This window comes from Mya arenaria, chromosome 15 (genome assembly GCF_026914265.1).
Source record: "Mya arenaria isolate MELC-2E11 chromosome 15, ASM2691426v1".
Classification (NCBI taxonomy): domain Eukaryota; kingdom Metazoa; phylum Mollusca; class Bivalvia; order Myida; family Myidae; genus Mya; species Mya arenaria.
The window spans coordinates 46,720,611-46,742,415 of NC_069136.1; the positions used below are offsets into that span (position 1 = coordinate 46,720,611).

Below are 21,805 nucleotides of genomic sequence, written 5' to 3' on the forward strand. Positions count from 1 at the left end.
GCCACCATACTTCCCTGTGATTTTTATCTGGTCTAACAAAGCACTCGCATTCAGTTTGACGCGTACTTTATTTGGACGTGAAAAGTCCAAGATCACGAATTTACAATATGCTTTATAGCTTGAATTGTATCCTTTTTATCAGCTAGAGTTCGAGTGAAACATGTCTGGTACCCGTGTTTGATTTTCAAAGCGGGGGTATATGGACATAAACATTGAAAGAGTGTTAATAGAAATCAAGACCGACTTTGTATATATTTAACCATGTATGCCCAAATCTTTGAATAAGCCAGTCGTCTTTCAATAATTGGACCAGTTCATTTTGGTTTTCACGGTAATGTGTACATGCATTTAAATAATGACAAATTATGAATACAAACACTTCAGACCCAGGCCAGAAGGGTCCTTCCAGGAGCTCTCTCGTCTGGGTCTACAGTGTTTGGAGAGCTCAAATTGATGGGACCTTGGGCACAAATGGGTTTTTATTTTTCCGAATGTTAGTTGAAACACTAACCCAGTCAGCAGACGTATATTGGGTCTATATAGCAAATATATCGGCATGGACGTCGGCTGGATATCGGTACCGGATATCGGGGCGATCGAAATCTTGCACATCCTATGCTAAATCCCCTGGATATCGGTATTGTTATAGACGGTATATAGCCTCAATATAGTTCCATATCCCCTGGATGTCATATTTCTGATATAGGATCTATATATCGGCATGGATGTCGGCTGGATATCGGTACCGGATATCGGGGCGATCAAAATCTTGCACAGTGTATGCAAAATCCCCTGGATATCCGTATTGTTATAGACGGTATATAGCCTCAATATTGTTCCAAATCCCCTGGATGTCGATTTTCTGATATAGGATCTATATACGGAAGCTGATGTCCTTTGAATTTCAATATTAAACCATAATCACTTTACCATTTTTGCGTATTTATTATATCTATATATTTAGATTAGCTTCCCATTTACAACTTTCGCTGTAAAAGGGCAGCTGCTTAAATAGAGATGCCAATATCCATCTTTTCAAATATTACTATAGCTATTTGAGCTTTAGTTTGTTTGATGACAATTTGAAATATACAAATATTAATTCTCCTAATTCTCTCTACTCTTAATTTAAAGATATTTATTTTTTAAAGAAATGGTGTATTTATCCTGAAATGTAACAGCAAGCAGAAATAAAGTCTTATTTAAAATTATATGCAGGATAAAATATACAATTGAAATGGTCAACTCATTTTTATTCAAATTGTTTTGGTTTTAAATGAATAAAAAGGGAGGTAATAAGACAATATAGGGCCAATATTGGACAAATATATTTTCAATCTCAATGTTATCTACAGTCCTATATCATACCGACATTGGGCACACTGAACATGCCTCAATATCATTAAAACTATATTCTAATTCATAAATCAATGCTACATCTGTAAAATATCCGATTTTCTGTGTGTAGTGGTATCAATTTGACATCGAGTTCAAAACATCATACTAATATTGCCTCAATATCATTAAACTATATTCTAATTCATATATCAATGCTATATCTGTGAAATATCCGAATTCCTATATCAGATTACTGATAATCCCCGTGATATGACATCGAGTTCAAACATCACGCCGATATTGACTCGATATCATAAAAACTATATCCTAAATCATACATCAATGCTATATCTATGTAATATCCGAATACCTATATCAGATAACTGATAATCCCCGTGATATGCCATCGAGTTCAAACATCACGCCGATATTGACTCGATATCATAAAAACTATATCCTAAATCATACATCAATGCTATATCTATGTAATATCCGAATACGTATATCAGGTAACTGATAATCCCCGTGATATGACATCGAGTTCAAACATCACGCCGATATTGACTCGATATCATAAAAACTATATCCTAAATCATACATCAATGCTATATCTATGTAATATCCGAATACCTATATCAGATAACTGATAATCCCCGTGATATGACATCGAGTTCAAACATCACGCCGATATTGACTCGATATCATAAAAACTATATCCTAAATCATACATCAATGCTATATCTATGTAATATCCGAATACGTATATCAGATTACTGATAATCCCCGTGATATGACATCGAGTTCAAACATCACGCCGATATTGACTCGATATCATAAAAACTATATCCTAAATCATACATCAATGCTATATCTATGTAATATCCGAATACCTATATCAGATTACTGATAATCCCCGTGATATGCCATCGAGTTCAAACATCACGCCGATATTGACTCGATATCATAAAAACTATATCCTAAATCATACATCAATGCTTTATCTATGCAATATCCGAATACCTATATCAGATTACTGATATCGCCCATATATATGCTTGCTGGCTAGGAATAATGTAGACCTGTATGGCGAAAATGTCCACTTAGTGTAATTCCAAAATAGAAAAAAAGCGTACATATGTTTTATCTGAATTTAGTTGATGATTTTTTACGAAATTAAGACCGGCTGGCTTGCGGTAGGTCAGTGGTTCTACCCAGTTGTCCGTCTGTGCAACTCAGACGGGTTTCTGGGGTCTTTCTCCACTTGAGGTTAGCCGGACTTCGCGCAATGACTGCAATACTGTCGAAGTGACGTAAAACCCAACACAAAACAAAACAAAACGAAATTTAGAAATGAGTGAATATTTAGCCTACCAATACATTTCCATGAATTCCCTTGTGTGAATTGGGTTGATGAGAGGGCTGAGTTGTTTTTGTTGTTGATGTTGTTGTTGATGTTGTTGTTGATGTTGTTGTTGATGTTGTTTTTGTTGTTGTTGTTGTTGTTGTTGTTTAACGTACGCAGTTTTTATCACCATTTAGGTCGTATCACGATCAATGCGATCACTTTACCTGCATATACTTTTCATGGTCTAAACTTACCCGAACAGAGTTTGTTTAATCATGTCGTTCACTTAAGACTGACATACAATGAATCAGAAAAAAGGCAAATGGCCGTAAAAAGGATTTTGTGATATATTTAGACAGTCACAAACTATGTGACGGAACCCGGGTTCAAACCTCTACGACGAGACGACTCTAGGACTAGGAGCCAGACCTCTAATTATTTCGCTTTCGGGCTCCGCTAATTGCTTCAGCGCATTGCTTTGTCAATTAAAGACGACATGATACAGATAATTTGAGTAAATAAGTTTAGATGAACGGATTTTTTATATATCCCGTTTACATGTTTGATGGTTCGGCTAGGGCGATGGTAACCAGTCAAAACGTACCCAAGTTAAAACGTACCCAAGTCAAAACGTACCCACATCCTGGTCAAAACGTACCCAAACCAGGTCAAAACGTAAGCGCTTTTCTGGTCAAAACGTACCCACATAAAAAGTTTCACACAATTTTTGAAAAAATGACTATTTAATATAAAAAAATGTTTCTGCAACGCCGAATTATGTTCTTTTTCTGTGTTTAAAGCCAATTTAATCTCATATAAATCGTGTTTGTTAATGTTTAATGAAAGATTTAAAAATCGCTTTTCCGGATATTTTATTGACTAGTATTTTGGGGCGATTATGGAAGATAATCCCGGTGCAATCGATGAAAATTGAAGACAGGCAGGCGAAAAATTAAATAAGTTGTTATGATATAAACAAGTAATTTTATATTGCCGGCTTCCCAATGTGTGTTTTGTCTACGTGGGTGTGTATCGAAATTCGAGGGAAGTTATTGACGAGGGCGGAGCTTACCTTTGGCACCGGAAGACCAGTTTCCATATTATATTAGGGTGGTCAGTTTGATCCGATAATCGTCGCCATTTCCCGTCACTTGACTTTATCGAGAAGCAAGGCATTTACTCTTAAGATGTCGCTGTTGAAATAACAATAGCAATATTGTTACTCCTCCATGCAACTACGCAAAACGGAAACAGAATGCGAAAGTTTGCCAGAATGCCACTGACCTACCGCAAGCCAGCCGGTGGCTTCCTCACATAAAGATATTCACTCCTTTTGGGATTCAAACCCACAGCAGTGAGGGGCTAGAGATTATGAGTCAGCGACTCTAACCTTGCTACCACAGAGGCCCTGCTAACATATTTTTAGGTCTCCTGCAGCAGAAAACAGTTGAAAATATTTTGTCAAAGGGGGAGTAGCAGTAACAATTTCTCACTTTGCCACAATTTTTCAATGCTTTCTAAACATGGAATTTTCATTTCGATAAACAGTTAGATCTTTTATCCACATCTTTCTAAATGTTGTTTGCTGCAGAAACCCCATATTAGGGAATGGGTTAGAAGTCATGTTATGCTGTTTTTTGAACAGGTCAGAATGATGAGATGCAGGAGAGGTCTCCAAGTGATGATTCCCAGCAAGGGTACCAGTTCCCAAATGCTGTACTATCCAATACTGACAGACAGCTCAATGGTAAGATTAGGTTGAGTAAGTTGTGGCTTGTTACTTATTAATATTTAGCAACTCAATTGATATTTGAATGCCTTTGTTTATCGTTCAGTTTGTATAATTTAATCTAGAGATATTTAATTAAAGGGTGCTTTTTACGCTAGTTTGTGCAAGTCGTCTTCAGGATCGCAAGGTCCTCAAACTGATTGTTTATCTTCCAAAGTGCAAGTCCTCTGAATGTAAGGTCCTCAAACTGATTGTGGGATCTTTCAAAGTGTGTATTTCAAATGACTTGTTATGCTGTTTTTTCCAACAGGGCAGAATGATGAGCAGCAGGAGAGGTCTCCCCCCAGTGATGATGGTCAGCAAGGGTACCAGTCGCCAAATGCTGTTACATCCAATACAGACACACAGCTCAATAGTAAGAACTGGCGGAGATAAAACTGGCCTGTTATTTAGGAAGTGTTTATCTTGTTAATCAATAGGTATTAAGTTGAAATTGGAATGCCTTTGTTTATCTTTTAGACTGTAGCACATAATCTGCAGGTATTTAATGAACTGTTGCCTTTTAACGATAATTGGCTATATTTTGTGGAAGTCCTCTGAATGTAAGGTCCTCACAAAGATTGTGATATTTTTCGAAGAGTATATTGTATTCCAATACTAGATACTAACTTGTCTTTGCTTGTTTTGTCGGGTTTTTCACATCACTTCGATAGTATTTCTGTCATTTTGCGACGCCCGGCTTATAACAAGTGGAGGAAGATCCAAGAATCCCACCTGAGTTACACAGACAGACAACTTGGTAGAACCACTGACCTACCGCAAGCCAGCCGGTGGCTTCCTCACATAAGGATATTCACTCCTTTTGGGATTCACACCCACAGCAGTGAGGGGCTAGAGATTATGAGTCAGCGACTCTAACCTTGCTACCACAGAGGCCCTGCTAACATGTTTTTAGGTCTCATGCAGCAGACAACAGTTGAAAATATTTTGTCAAAGGGGGAGTAGCAGTAGCAATTTCTCACTTTGCCACAATTTTTTAATGCTTTCTAAACATGAAATTTTCATTTCTGTAAACAGTTTGATCTTTTATCCACATCTTTCTAAATGTTGTTTGCTGCAGAAACCCCATATTAGGGAATAGGTTAGAAGTCATTTTATGCTGTTTTTTGAACAGGTCAGAATGATGAGATGCAGGAGAGGTCTCCAAGTGATGATTCCCAGCAAGGGTACCAGTCGCCAAATGCTGTAACATCCAATACTGACAGACAGCTCAATGGTAAGATCAGGCTGAGTAGGTTGTGGCTTGTTACTTCTTAATATTTAGCAACTCAATTGATATTTGAATGCCGTTGTTTATCATTCAGTTTGTATAATTAAATCTAGAGATATTTAATTAAAGGGTGCTTTTTACGCTAGTTTGTGCAAGTCGTCTGAACGTAAGGTCCTCAAACTGATTGTTCATCTTCCAAAGTGCAAGTCCTCTGAATGTAAGGTCCCCAAACTGATTTTGTGATCTTTCAAAGTGTGTATTTCAAATTTTTGATTTTGTGCTTTTCTCATCCGGTAGGGACTTATGTATTATGTATAACTTGTTCTGACAAAGTGGAAGTGGGGACATCTGTGTCCTATGGACACATTTTCTAGTTTTCTATTGGAATTCTGTTTTATGGAAATACTTTAAGGGAACCCAGGGGCGGATCCAGGGTTTTCCGATGGTTGGGGGTGGGGCAACTGTTTGGCAATGTAACCCCCCTACAAATGAACAATAAAGCGACCATGATTATATGCAAGAAACTTTGGGTCTTCCCCAAGGGTATCTTAGACTCTTAAAGTCTTAATAGACAAATTAATGTGTTTAACATCTAAAAATACATGTAAACTGTGACGAGTTTAGTGAAAATGCACACCAGGTTTTACAAAGCAGGGGTCTGTCAATGGGTATAAACGACAGTGTTTGTGATAAAGGAAAAGTAGATAAATACCGTATTTCCCCTAATAGAAGCACCCTCCCTAATAGTAGCGCCCCCCCCCCCCATGTTTTGAATCCAAATGTCAACCCCACCCACTGACTAAAAGATATCAATGCACTGGTGAATCTTGTATTGCGATCGAAAAAAAAAGGTTTCTATTGCTAATTAGGCTGAAAGTAAACTAAACATGAATACATCATTTGTAAAAAACGAGATTTTCCGCCGTTTCCATACACAAATTCTATTAGAAACTCTTAAGTGTTTCGTTTCATCGTAAAACGTAAACATTACTGCACTACCATTCGGGACCGGTCTCTTTTCCCCCGGATACAGCTGGATTGTTTCCATTCGTAAACAAAGATAATACCTGATTATTTTAATTAAATTCCCAGTTTAAAATATATCCGTCAAACATTCTGTTATAAAAAATGAATTTCATATTTGGTTAAAGTAGATCTTAGGGTACTCAGAGAAAATCCGATCCACTCCCGAGTGCTAGCCATTGACTCCAATATTGTCAACTTCTGCTTTCCTCTCCGATGATATTACAAGTTAAAATTTGCGGAAAAGATCGTTTGGCAGGCATTTTGGATCTCTTGTAGATAAAACTTGGTGTCTACAATTTCAAATAATTGAAAGATAACGTCGTACTATCAGAGAAGCTGCAATTACCGATCGGTATTTGTGTATAGAGTTTCATAGCACTTAGTGACCGTGAAATTTCTAGATAATGAAAAATAAGGTCTGAAATAAGAGCGCCCCCTGATCGGTTTGCACGGCGCCCGGGCGCTACTATTAGGAGAAATACGGTACTACAATAACATGACTTATTTCACTCAATATGGTTCTTTTCGATCTCATTTTATCAAAGTTTGGTCTTTTTTAGGCGATTTTCCTCTTTGAAAAAATGCACCTTGGCAAATTTTAGTGTAGGCGTACGCTGCTTCCTACCCCTTTAAATCTGCCTTTGGAACCCTAGTTTACTCCAGATTCAAAATGTTAAGTATATGAGAATCGGGTCATTCAGTCTTTTGATTGTCGTGGAGGAACATAAGCATGTCAACATTTTCTGACCATTCAATTGGATCTTGCTTTAATTTTGACAAGAAAGCTGTGTTTGTGAAACAGCAATGCCCCCAAAGGTTACTGTCACAAAAATTGACATTTGACCTTGAATTGACCTGTGATCTTGAATGGTGACCTTGACCTTGACATGAGACCCCTCAAATTGTTTGGTTCCAGGATACGTACATGCATGCCAAGTATCTAGTATGTTAAAAAGCTATGTAAAATGTTAAAATTGGTTATTTGACCTATATATTTGGCGTATGACCTTAAACAATGACCTTGACCTTGACATGTTTGCATTTTAAATGTGCAGCTTCATGAAATACACATGCATACCAAATATGAAGTCTCTACCTGTATTATTTCAAAAGTTATGGCCAATTTTAAAGTTGCACACAAACCAACAAACACAAACAGACGGGGCAAAAACAATATGCCCCCCCCCCCCATCTAGATCTTGGGGGCATAAAAAGTGTATTGTTACTTATTTTAAGTGATTTTATATTAAAATGTTTGTGTGTAAAACAGATGGAATAAGCGAAATTATTATTAAATGAATATTTTTCATGAACTTGATTGGTTTAAATGAGGTCACGTGAGTTTCAGTAATTTTACTATATTGAATCATAGGCGTGGCCTAAAAAAATATGACTCGTAGTCGTGGTCTAAATATGAACTGACCGGATCCGAATAATTCCATAAGTTTCTGACACAATCGCATCTATTTAACTCACGCTTAACGCTTTCCTACTGACGTCATGTACAATGTCCTGCGCAGCAACGTCACACACGACGTCCTGCGCAGCCATGTTGCACACAAGGTCTGGTATTATTTCCGACATACTTAGAAGTCCGATTTCCTGTAAGAGCAAATTTTCTAAGGAATTCCTAAGGAGCTTTGTGAATACGCCTTAGGGAGTTTCGCTACTTAAGGGAAAATCTCACTTAGGTGAAACTCCTTAAGGGAAATACTTAAAGGCTTTGTGAATATAGGCTCTGGTGCGAAACGATAACATTAAGTCAAAGTTATTGAAAGCGTACATGTAGGCTTTATTTAATTATTAAACAATTGTTGCCTTTCAGATTCAGTCGATATGACGATTTATCAACCTGGAAAAAGTGATATCGACCTCGGGCTGCGCCCTCGGTCAATATCACTTTTTCCAAGTCGATAAATCCTCATATCGACCTCACTAAAAATCAATAATTGTATATTGTTACCCTGCAAATGAGTTTTAACAAACCATAGTATTAAAAACAAATTTTACAGCAGCTTATTATTTACCTTGCTTTTAAATTTGGCACCAACATCGAATGAGATTGTATGGTATAATGTATTGCATCGTATAGTGCACTATACTACAGCTGACACTATTTTGTGTGTCCTCTGGACTAAGGTCCTCTCAAAGAGTGTATGATATTACAGAGAGTGAATTTTAAAGGTCTTATGTTGTTTTGTTTTTAAAACAGGGCAGAATGATAAGCTGCAGTTGAGGTCGCCCATTAAACATTGCCAGCAATGGTAAAATACCAACACACAGCTCAATTGTAAGATCTAGTTAAGATAATGTCTCTTCGTTAGTAAAAAAATATTTACAGTATTAGTCTCTAGCAACTATGTTGAAATCGGAAAGCCTTAGTTCATAATTCAGACTTTATCACATAATTTGCAGATATTTAAGGAACTGGTTAGTTATGTAATAGTTGACAATATTTTGTTTAAGTCCTCTGAATGTTAGGTCCTCACACAGATTGTGTGACCTTACAGTGTGTATTATAAATGTCATATTGTGCTGCCCCCATTGAAGTTGGAATGACTTATGTTATTTTGTCAAATTGTTTCACATAATCTTCAGATAAAAGATGAACTGTAACAATATAATATTTTATAATTTTTGCAAGTTCTCAGGATGTTAGGTTCTCATACAGATTGTGTACTGATCTTACAAAGTGTGTTTTTTATACCCCTAGATCTAGAGACATATTGTCTATTTGTTTGTTGGTTGGTTGGTTTCTTTGGGACCAACTTTAACATTGGCCATAACTTTTGAAATACAGGTAGAGAATTCATATTTGGCATGCATATGTATTTCATGAAGCCGCACATTTTGAATGCAGACAGGTCACGATCATTGTTCAAAGTTCAGAATATATAGGTCAAGGTCACCATTTAAGGTTAAAGGTCATTTCTTTTGTGACAACAAACTGTGGTGGCATTGCTGTTTCACAAACACAGCTTTCTTGTTAATGTCATTATATTATGTTTATAAAACAGGGCCAAATGATGAAATGGTGAGGTCGTCCAGTGGTGATGAATGTGATGATGGTCAGCTAGGGTACCAGTCGTTGGTAGTTCTACAACCCCACCCCGACATACATCAAAGTGGTAAGAACTAGTAGAGTTATTAGGCCCCACTGATGGGGTGTGGGGACTAGAGATTTACACTCTGTCCATCGGTCCTTACGCCTTTCCATGCTTCTGTCGGCCTGACATATTTTGTCCAGACAATATCTAAACCGCTTTGCTGTTAGCTGGTTACTTGGTTGTGTCAATACATCATGGGTAGGAAGTGTGCCATTTCCTATTTGTGTTACTCTGTGACCTTAACCTTAACCTATGACTTCAGTTAAAGAAAAAAACTATTTTGGATCATTTCTCCTTTACCATCCTGAGAATACCAAAAGTAGAAAATAGAAAACGCAAGCCAAGTTAAATACACCCCATATCCACATCCAAAAAGCCAACCTGTGTAATGGGAAGCAAACAAAAGAAAACACTTAAATGGCCGAATGCAATGCAAAAGAAGGTAAAGCAACACATGCTTTATCTACACCGACATTACAACTATAAAAGTACAAGTATCAGCAATAAAAAGGTTTTAAAAAAGATGTGTGTTTGTGGGGAGGGTGGGGGTAATTAACGTTTTCAAGAAACCATTAAGTACCTGTTAATAAGCCAATAAATCAATCACTAAACCAACACTATATAGGCATATTGGCAAAAGAGTGCCATACACATTGAGAAACCCGTTATTGAGAAGGGGGAGGGGGGGGGGGGGGGCTATGGGATTGTATTTAGTAAGTGTTTACCTTTTGAATTCAAGGGAATTAAATTGAATTGGGATATTTCTATGCCCCCAGCATCTATAGATGTGGGGCATATTTTTTTTTTGCCCTGTCTGTTTGTTGGTTTGTTTGTTTGTGTGTGTTCAACTTTAATATTGGCCATAACTTTTGAAATAATACAGATAGAGACTTCACATTTGGCATGCATATGTATTTCATAAAGCCACACATTTTGAGGGCAAATATTACACGGTCAAGGTCATCGTTCAAAGTCAGCGGTCAAATATATAGTTCGAGGGTTTGGCGCAAGAATATTGTTACTCCTTCACAATTGTGAAGGAGTTACAATAGTCTTTCGCCAAACCCCGATTACCAATTTTACCATTGTCCATAACTTTTGAACCATTATATACGCATACTTGAAACTTGGCATGCATGTACGTCGTCTGAAACCAAACATTTGAGTGGTTGCATGTCAAGGTCAAGGTCACCATTCAAGGTCAAAGGTCAAATTAAATTCAAAGGTCAATTTTTATGCCCCCACCTCTTTTTTGCCTTTGTCCGTCTGTCCGTCGGTCATTCCGTCCGTCCGAGCCAACACATGTGGGTTTATGAGCTTAGGGGAGGAGCCTAAGACAAAAGAATACAATAGGTTCATTCCGTAAGCCCATAATATCTTTGTTTATTACGGGCTTTTCCTTTGATCTTTTAAAGAACAAAATGCCCATAAACACACAAATTTTGGTATGTCCGTCCGTCATTCCGTCTGTCCGTCCCGAAAAGTTTGTGTCGTCCATAACTCTAAAAGCGTTTGATGTACAGACTTGAAACTTCATGGATGTATTACTCGGGGTGTGAACTAGCGCACCTGGGTATTTTCATCCGGCCAAAATTTATATTTACGGAGTTATGGGCCTTGATTTTGTGAAAAAGCGGCATTTTAAGTTTGTGTCACTCTAAAAGCATTTGTAGTACAGACTTGAAACTTCATGGATGTATTATTCAGGGTATGAACTTGTGCACCTGTATTTTCATCCCTCCAAAATTTATATTTTCAGAGTTATGGGCCTTGATTTAGTGAAAAAACGGCATTTTTAGTTTGTGTCGTCCAAAACTCTTAAAGCGTTTGTAGTAGTGACTTGAAACTGCATGGATGTATTATTCAGGGTGTGAATTTGTGCACCTGAGTATTTTTAGTCAGCTAAATTTTATTTTTACGGAGTTATGGGCCTTGATTTAGTGAAAAATCTGCATTTTTGACAAAGCGCTAGTGGGGGCATCTGTGTCCTATGGACACATGTTCTAGTTTTTGTGACAATAACCTGTGGGGGCATTTCTGTTTCACAATTTCTTGTTTGTTCTGCTGTCAGACTGCATCACATAATTTGCAGATATTAAATGAACTTGTGCAAATAGTTGACAATATTTGTGCAAGTCCTCAAAATGTTAAGTCCTCAGATTGATTGTTTGTTTTTGCAGTGTGTTCAGTGTGTGGCACAATGTATGTACGTCCCGAACAGTTTGTGTCTCGCGTAACTCAAAAAAAGCGTTTTTTTTTCTACAGATTTGAAACCGTATGGATATAATATTCAAGGTGTGAACTTGTACACCTGGGTATTTTCATCCGTCCGAAATTATTATTCACGGAGTTTTGGACCTCTATTTTGTGAAAATATGGCATTATTGTGAAAAAGCAGAAGTAGAAGTTTAGGGCATCTGTGTCATATGGACACATTTTCTAGGTTATCATGATTAAGCAATTTCTGTCATCAGGATAATTCCCCATATAAGAAAGTCCCCACAAATAGAAAAAAATTACCATGGTCCCTGAAAACGAAGGTCAAATATTTCTACTAATGTTGACAATGACCTTTCCTTGTTGGAGGACATAAACATTTGAGTCTCTTAAAATACGCTATATCTACGATATGTGTATGTTTTATGTTAAAATCAATAAAATCGAAGAATACCAAGCGAAACTGCTTGTAACTTAATGACTCCATGAGTGATTCACTCAACTTAAGTTTCACTGTTATAAAAAGACAAAATATAACTTTTCTGATTTTCTATCCCATGTAAAGAAACATCATGCCATTTACAGAAAAAATGCTACCTTACAGATACATATATAGAAAAGAAGAGCCACTGAAATATCTTTAAGATATATGATTAAAAAATGCAATGAAAATAAATTGGTAAGAAAATATGGTTGGAATTAAACAATAGGTTTGCTGGCCCATGGCGGTTTAGAACTTCTGAGTAGTATGCATATTTCATATTTGTCAAAGAAGATTGTATGGCGGCCGCTGTCTCGGCTCTGTTTCTTTCTTTAAAAACACACACATAAACATGTTCTTTGTTATAGTGTTTGAGAACTCAGATATTCAACTGAAGCATATTAAATGTTTTGTTTAAAGGCCTCTCAAAGTTGGCAAGCATTGTAATATTTGCACTGTCCTCGTAATGCCGATAGGTTATGGGGGTCCTCATTGCCTTCGAAAACATTGACAAATAAATAAATGGCAATTTCATAGAAACCAAAAATAGAAACAATATATTATTTTCAACATTGGAAATTGCCGTTCATGAACAATATATACTGAAAAAGACGACGATGTAGCGTCCATATAAACAATGGGTCCTCCGAGCGTCGATATATGTCAAGGTCCTCAAAGCGCATGCAATACACGTACGTGTGTGTGTGTGTGTGTGTGGTGTGTGTTTGTGTGTGGGGGGTGTTTGTGTGTGCGTGCGTGTATGTGTATGCGTGTGCGTGCGTGCGTGCGTGCGAGCGAGCGTGCGTGCGAGCGAGCGTGCGTGCGTGCGAGCGAGCGAGCGTGCGTGCGTGCGTGTGTGCGCGTGTGTTTGATTTGTGTGTGTTTGATTTATGTGTGTGTGATTTATGTGTGTGTGATTGATGTTTGTGTATATCGATTGATTGGCCGTTTGATATTTCGTTTTTCGTCCTGGTGCCGCTTAGCATGATTATTTTTTGCTATATCACTTGCTTTGTTTAAATCAAATACCAGGCTCCATACTTATAATATTCTGCGAACACATTTTCAAGTAACTAAACACAGGCAGATGTTTTTTATTTGACGGATTACTTATTTAAATACTTCTTTATCGCGACAGACTAATTTATTTCTGATTAACGATATTGGCAGAAATTGATAAGTGTGCATGGGGCATGCCTTTAACGTAGCTGCTGTGCATTCAATACCTCTCGTACTGACCATTTCACTGCTTCCTATTAAGACGGTACCAACATTGCTAATAATGATAATTCATTTTCATTTACATGTAGCTCGAATCGAGATTTAAACGTTTTGAAATCTGGAGCTGAACAAGGCGAAACTCAAGTGTCAAAAGGCGGTATTGGCTAACTGCCTCAAAACAGATGTAGCTGAAACTATAACGGATCATTTTCCCAAATATAAGGATTGTTTTAAGATGGCGATCGAATTTCGAGATAATTATAAGTCTTTAAAACCCATAATCTAAATGTGATTTTTTTATCTTTTGAGAAAAGTTTTAGGAAATGTATACCCTTCAAAAATGAGTTTGCTAGATTTTTATATTCAACGACATTCATGGATGTTTGGTATGAACATAAAAATAAGATCGATCATGTAATTACATTTTATCATATGGATTGAATGCAATCGTTGCACTTTTCATTACTATCAATAAACTGTTTTAATCAACCCAAGGCAAATGTCTGCATTTATATTATGTATTCATGCGCTCCTCAGGGATTTCTATGAGGACGAATATACCAATCAACCATAGACTGTTGTTTTCATACTTAAGACGTATTTAGGGCTTCCCATGGATATTTCAGGATGTATATACCAATCAACCATAGACTGTTGTTTTCATACTTAAGCTGTATTTAGGGCTTCCCAGGGATTTCTTAGGATGTATATACCAATCAACCATAGACTGTTGTTTTCTTCTTTTGATGTAGTTAGGGCTTCCCAGGGATTTCTTAGGACGTATATACCAATCAACCCTAGACTGTTGTTTTCTTCTTTTGATGTATTTAGGGCTTCCCAGGGATTTCTTAGGATGTATATACCAATCAAACCTAGACTGTTGTTTTCTTCTTTTGATGTATTTAGGGCTTCCCAGGGATTTCTTAGGATGTTTATACCAATCAACCCTAGACTGTTGTTTTCTTCTTTTGATGTATTTAGGGCTTCCCAGGGATTTCTTAGGACGTATATACCAATCAAACCTACACTGTTGTTTTCTTCTTTTGATGTATTTAGGGCTTCCCAGGGATTTCTTAGGACGTATATACCAATCAAACCTACACTGTTGTTTTCTTCTTTTGATGTATTTAGGGCTTCCCAGGGATTTCTTAGGACGTATATACCAATCAACCCTAGACTGTTGTTTTCTTCTTTTGATGTATTTAGGGCTTCCCAGGGATTTCTTAGGATGTATATACCAATCAAACCTACACTGTTGATTTCTTCTTTTGATGTATTTAGGGCTTCCCAGGGATTTCTCTGGATGTATATACCAATCAACCCTAGACTGTTGTTTTCTTCTTTTGATGTATTTAGGGCTTCCCAGGGATTTCTTAGGATGTATATACCAATCAAACCTACACTGTTGATTTCTTCTTTTGATGTATTTAGGGCTTCCCAGGGATTTCTTAGGATGTATATACCAATTAAACCTACACTGTTGTTTTCTTCTTTTGATGTATTTAGGGCTTCCTAGGGATTTCTTAGGATGTATATACCAATCAAACCGACACTGTTGTTTTCATACTTAAGACGTATTTAGGGCTTCCCAGGGATTTCTCAGGATGTATATACCAATCAAACCTACATTGTTGTTTTCTTCTTTTGATGTATTTAAGGCTTCCCAGGGATATTTCAGGACGTATATACCAATCAAACCTACACTGTTGTTTTCATACTTAAGACGTATTTAGGGCTTCCCAGGGATTTCTCAGGATGTATATACCAATCAAACCTACATTGTTGTTTTCTTCTTTTGATGTATTTAGGGCTTCCCAGGGATATTTCAGGACGTATATACCAATCAAACCTACACTGTTGTTTTCATACTTAAGCTGTATTTAGGGCTTCCCAGGGATATTTCAGGATGTATATACCAATCAAACCTACATTTTTGTTTTCTTCTTTTGATGTATTTAGGGCTTCCTAGGGATTTCTCTGGATGTATATACCAATCAACCCTAGACTGTTATTTTCATACTTAGTATGTTGTGTTGAATTCCGAGGGATCTCTCTCAGGATGTATACCAATCATTTATAGACTGTTGTTTTCATACTGAAGACGTATTTTGGGCTTCACAAGAATTTCTCAGGATGTATATACAAATCAAACATAGACTGCTGTTTTCATACTGAATGCATACTGAAGACATATTTTAGGCTACCGAGGGATTTCTCAGATGTATTTTGGGCTTCCTATGGATTTCTCTCAGGATAGATATACCAATCTATCCTAGTCCGTTGTTTTCATACTTAAGACGTATTTTGAGCTTCCCATTGATCTCGTTTCTAATATGTTTCAAACAGAGACTGCTTTCTTTATACTTATGGTGTATTTGTGTTTTCGAAGGTTCTCCCATCCAAAAGTGTTTATAGTTGTTGTTTTTTCAAACAGTTCCGAATTAAACACGTTCAATAGTTTAAAAGCGCAAAGTATTTTGCTTTTCACCTATAATTTTAACACAATATATTTCTGAGATGTTGACTTTCTCTTATCGCTGTCAATGCATATTAGATTGCAAAGTGAAATTCATGGAGAGTATGGCAAACTAATTATTACACCAAACCGGAAGGTCATTCAGAAATTCGCTGCCAATCGATTCCTAATCGATACTGTTAGTTTCTGTCATAGGATACATTTTATATCCTGATTTACTCGCAATGAAACGCATACCTTACCAACATATATCGTATCTTAAACATGTGGAGAAGGAAAATTATGTTCTCTTAAAACATATTGTATTCATGAAAAACTACCAACTTGAGCTTGGTGAAGCTGAATAGATATTAGTTGGTGTAAAATAATTATATGCGATTTCGCATCTTTTGGAATAAATTAATAACTAACTGCAATTATGGTTGCATATATAACGGCAGCTCGTATAATTGTATTGCTTAGCTTAATGTCAATATTGGGAGTTTTTAATCAACCAACATTGGAGATGGCCGGTGCATTTCCACCACTCTGGCATACACAATATACAAAGAGGTTGATGACTACACCAGAGCTCATTGACACTTTCCTCAAACATCACCCAGACGAAACATTCCAGAAAGCAATTAACGCTACTGCCAATATTCCATGGAAACGATTTCAAGCTCGCACTGTGCTTCTAAGATTCGTTTGTAAGAATGGCTACAATAATATGTACTTTTTAAAAGATTTAAAAACCGGAGTACTTGGACGATTTTTTCCCCTTCTGCTATATTTGGAGATAGACGATTGCCCACTAAAGATGTTGAATGAACAGTTTTTCATCGGACTTGGACGTTTAACAACTCTATCCATCGCATGCAAAGACTTCACCGCTATGACATACGATACTCTTACCCCTCTTAAAAGTTTAGTATGGGTTCGGTTTGGAAACAGCGGCCTTAAAGTGTTATCATACAAACATTTCTGTCACAACAAAAAGTTAACGTTTGTGTCTTTGATCTTTAATAATATCACGAAGTTTCAAGGAACCGGAAGTGGTCATACATGTGATAGTGACACGCCGGTAAATTCCTTAGTACTTGAAGGGAACAATTTACTGGCACTGAAAGATTCACACTTCAAAGGATTTTACTTGAATGGAGTTCTCAATATAGCCAATTGTTCTCTGAATTCAATTAGTGAATCTGCTTTTGTTGGAAGCGAGGGAATTCTTACATTGGATATTGGTCGAAATAACCTCTCGAAAATTCCGACCAAACTGCTTCAACCAGTTAAAGATTCACTTCAGTATCTAAATATAACCTATAACTATTTAACCGCATTTAATGTAGACCAGATTTTGAATGGAATGCGACTTTCAATAACAGTGAGCCTGCATCACAACCGAATTTCCGAAATTATTGGGCACTTTTCTCTTTTGCCGGACCTTGAAACAATAATTTTGCACAACAATAAGCTCAAAGGAATAAATTCTGCAACTTTTTCAAATAATTCACATCTCAGAGAGTTAGATTTGTCATATAATGAAATTTCACATATTGACGAACATTCGTTTAACAATCTCAAATCATTGCTATACTTGAAGCTCGAAAGCAATAAGTTGTCATCGCTACCACGTCATTTGTTTAATGACTTGGTAAAAATCAAGGACATATCTCTTGAGTCAAACAAAATTAGCAGCCTTCATCCCTTGATATTTGTCAACTGTCAGAACCTCGAAACACTAAATCTTCGCGATAACCTGTTAAAGGAATTTCGAAGATTTGTTTTAACATCAAATAAGCTCATACATGTTGATATGTCTAAGAACTGTCTAACACACATTCCGCATTTTTCAAATTCCAATGAGAAAGAGTGTATTGTGTTATCTTCATTGAAGTACTTAAACATAGCATATAACGACATTACAGAATTGCAAACCATGTGTTTAAATAGTTTAGAGTATTTAAATATCAATCACAATAGGATTGCAGCTGTATCTGATGGAATATTGTCAAATATGCAATCATTGCAAGAAATATATCTAAGAGGCAACAAAATAAAAACGCTCGCGTACCCTCTGTGTAAATCATCGCACATGCTACAGACTTTCGATTGCGGAGAAAATAATATAGTCTACGTGAAAGGGACGATATTTGACGACTGCGTAAACTTGGTGACTCTAAAATTGGATAACAATCGACTGACAATTATTTCGCCAATTCAATCGCTACAACATTTGCATACATTTGATGTTCAGGGAAACCAGCTAGCATGCAACTGTTCCAACAAAAACCTCCAAAACTGGTTGAATGTAGACTCTGGTCTAAGGGTTTTAAACTACATGTGCGTAAACGGAGATGGAACTATGGGAGATTTCCTAACCAAAGAACTCGACTGTAAAACTCCATCCGAGCACGTAGATATAAAGTCGGCAGTGATCTCGATTGCGCTTATACTTGCTGTTGTGTTTGTTTCATCCGCAATAGTATTTTACAAACGACATGAAATACATGTCATTGCGTTTTATAAGTTTCACATTCGTCTTAAATGTTGGTGCAAGTATCGGCGAAAAGATTATACAAACTATAAGTATGATGCTTTTATTAGCTTTGTGGATCATGACATGAGTTTTGTTAGAAATGATTTACTTACCCTTTTAGAGCCGCAATATAGTGTGTGCATCTACTACAGAGACTTTCCTGTAGGCGAAGATATAGCAGAAGCTATTTTAAAAGCAATCAAAACTAGCGCGGTTACACTTGTGGTTCTAAGCAAGGAATATCTAGCAAGTCGATGGGGAATGTTTGAATTTAGAGAAGCGCACCACGCTGCAATGCTGAATGATAATCATCGAGTAATTGTCGTTATACCAGATAGAGATGTTTTGCACATGAAATTAGATTTGACGTTACGTAGTATCTTATATTGCAAGGCCTACCTTGAGACAGCTGATATTTTGTTTAAGGAGAAGTTATTACATATTATGCCAGAACAAAGTGTGAACTCCATTGAAGAAGCAGACCAAGAGGATGCCATAGAAACAGACTTGATCAGTGTTTGAACCAAATGAGGGGATTATGTTTGAAAGCCGGAAGTACTTTTAACAAAAAATAAATTCACACGAACAGTTATGTTTTTAAATATAATTTATTAAATCGTTTGTTTATGTATTTTTGAATCAAATGTTGTTGTTTTATTATATCCAGATATTTTTTTTTATTTTTTAATGAAAGTGAGAAATGTATTCTCACTGTGAATAAAGCTATGTTGTATTGTAGGGGGAACCGGACAACGCAAGATCACCCTCTCGCGAAACATCACGCCACGACTGTGACATAGCATGAGTTTATTTAAGTCTTCTTCAATGATGTAAAATATATATTGGCCACCAGGCATAATATGGTACGATAAAATGACTGGCGTATTTATGGACAAAATAAAGCCAAAACAGAGACCTCTATTAATAGTTTTCGTCATTCTACGCCGACTGCAGGAATAAAGATAAATTACCAGTATACTGAGAGATTTAAACAAGTTAAATACTTTTTAATATAATTATTCCGTCATTTTGAATCCAGATGTCACATTGTGTCGGTAAATTGAATTACTTAAATTATTTGTGAAGACTTTTTTCGCGAAGATGTAGGATGTCTTAGGGGGCATTTACCTAGATCAATGGACATCATTTAGTAGCAAATTCAAAGGTTAGAAATTTAACAGCGGCCTTTCACGCCATTAGTTATGAAATTTTCAGAATAGACAATATCGCGTGTAGCTAAATTTGGTTAAACAGCTCGCTGCCTTGCTATGCACATCATGTCGTTTTTTTGTTATTTTGTCATTATGTTTTGTCGATTTTGCTATATGTTCTGTCGTGTCCTTTTAGACGTTTTATAAATATGCTCTTTTTGTACGATAGCGTTTTGTGTTTGGAACCTTTTGCTGTGTATTTAGAGTGTCTTTTCAGCTTAATATGATATGCAATATATTTAACTGAGGAGATATACATATTTATTGCAATCTAACATTGAAACAAACTATTGTTCCTTTCATTTCATGCTTATAATTTAACGATTTTTTATATTTAGCAGGAAAATGCGCGCACCATTTAAACGTATGCATTTCAACCCAATTCTGTCATACCGGAAAATAAATTAAATGACGTCATTGCATTTTCTTTCCGGCAATGTTTGCATTTATGTGACAATTTCTACAATGAAACGGGTAAAATCTGTGAAAACAGTGAAATTGTATTACAATGAACTCACTGTTTCAAACAATGCGTTTTTCCTGATATTATATACACGGAGCTGCAACCTATCATTTTCTTTTCGTGCTCATATCTTTTAAAATCATTAAAATATTCGTTGGCAAATGCATATGCCTATTATGTTTAAACAAAACTTAAGTGTTTTTTTGCGATTTTCCCAAATTTCAACCTCATTTTCTGCTTACTCCGAGCCAAAATGATAAATGGAACTGTAACCTACCAGTCGGATTTCGTACATTTTGGAATCATTGCAGAAGTGTTCTCGAGAACGGTTAAAGTTTCAAGGAAAACATGGATATGCTAATACACACTAGGTAGGTGGGCATATGATAGGCTATGTTAAAAAATAAAGAAACTTCTATAATTATATGTATTGCCTTGATTTTCGGCTCGAGTCGAGCGTTTTGGTGACGCCATCTTGCACTGAAACCTACCATTTGGTCACGTGGATTCCCCGCCGTGGATATGTAGGTGTCAGTGATGTTACCGTCTTGTAAAACAATAAAGGCCTATGCTGACGGGACTTGAGAAAAGATCTGTTCTTACCAGAAGATCATAGACCCATGTGGCCGAATATCATACAAAAATGGCGACAAGTACAAAACATGTGTAAATATTCATACATATATATGCACTTTCGTGCACTTCAGACAACATATAATATACCAAAACTTACAATAATCAAAATTTTAACAATACAATGAATGTTATATAGGTGAATATATTTTATACGCATATGCTTATACATATACATAAACATAAACACATACATATACATACACACACATACTTATGTTGGATATAATGCAACATTTCTAAGTTCGAAAGACCTTTATATAAACATACTAAGTTTTTTTTAAATAGTTTCATGTTGTTTTATTGATCAACGCAATTCATTTATACTTGCTAGAATGTTGTCAATAATACCTAGGTATAAATCTCATTCTTAGTTCATTAAATAATGTGCATTCTAGAAGAAAATGGTAATAAGGAACAAACAGTGCATTTACGATCATTAAGGAGCGTTGATTGCGGTCTGTTCCATCGTCCCGTTTCAATGCTTTATCTATGTGAAGATAGCCGCAAATTGGACACCGACATTCGAAATTTAGTAATATTTATTATGATGAGATATGGATGAAATCTAAATTTGATTCTGAGTCATTAATAACAACTCTTTTCGGAACGATCATATAAGTAATTTGAAAACAAGACAAGAGAACCATAAAAGCCCTTTGAATCGAATCTATGTAAAAGATCCTTATACCATACTCTGTCAAAAGCCTTTAAAACTTCACAAAATATTACTCTTACCTATTTTCCTCCGACAAGAGCTTGACATA

At 36.3% G+C, this 21,805-nt stretch overlaps 1 protein-coding gene across 1 annotated transcript; it reads left to right on the top strand.

The window, feature by feature from the left end:
- Nucleotides 1-5,312: 5,312 nt before the first annotated feature.
- Nucleotides 5,313-19,253, top strand: LOC128219424 (toll-like receptor Tollo). The gene is made up of 5 exons (XM_052927233.1): nucleotides 5,313-5,316; nucleotides 5,587-5,703; nucleotides 9,726-9,836; nucleotides 17,542-17,846; nucleotides 18,450-19,253. The coding sequence occupies exons 1-5, from the start codon at nucleotides 5,313-5,315 to the stop codon at nucleotides 19,251-19,253; spliced, it is 1,341 nt and encodes a 446-aa protein (XP_052783193.1).
- Nucleotides 19,254-21,805: the final 2,552 nt, after the last annotated feature.

Coding starts and splice junctions, on each gene's coding strand:
- LOC128219424 (XM_052927233.1), top strand. Junction 9,837..17,541: donor CCCCGACATACATCAAAGTG/GTAAGAACTAGT, acceptor CATTTAATGTAG/ACCAGATTTTGAATGGAATG. Junction 17,847..18,449: donor GTCATTTGTTTAATGACTTG/GTAAAAATCAAG, acceptor TTTGATGTTCAG/GGAAACCAGCTAGCATGCAA.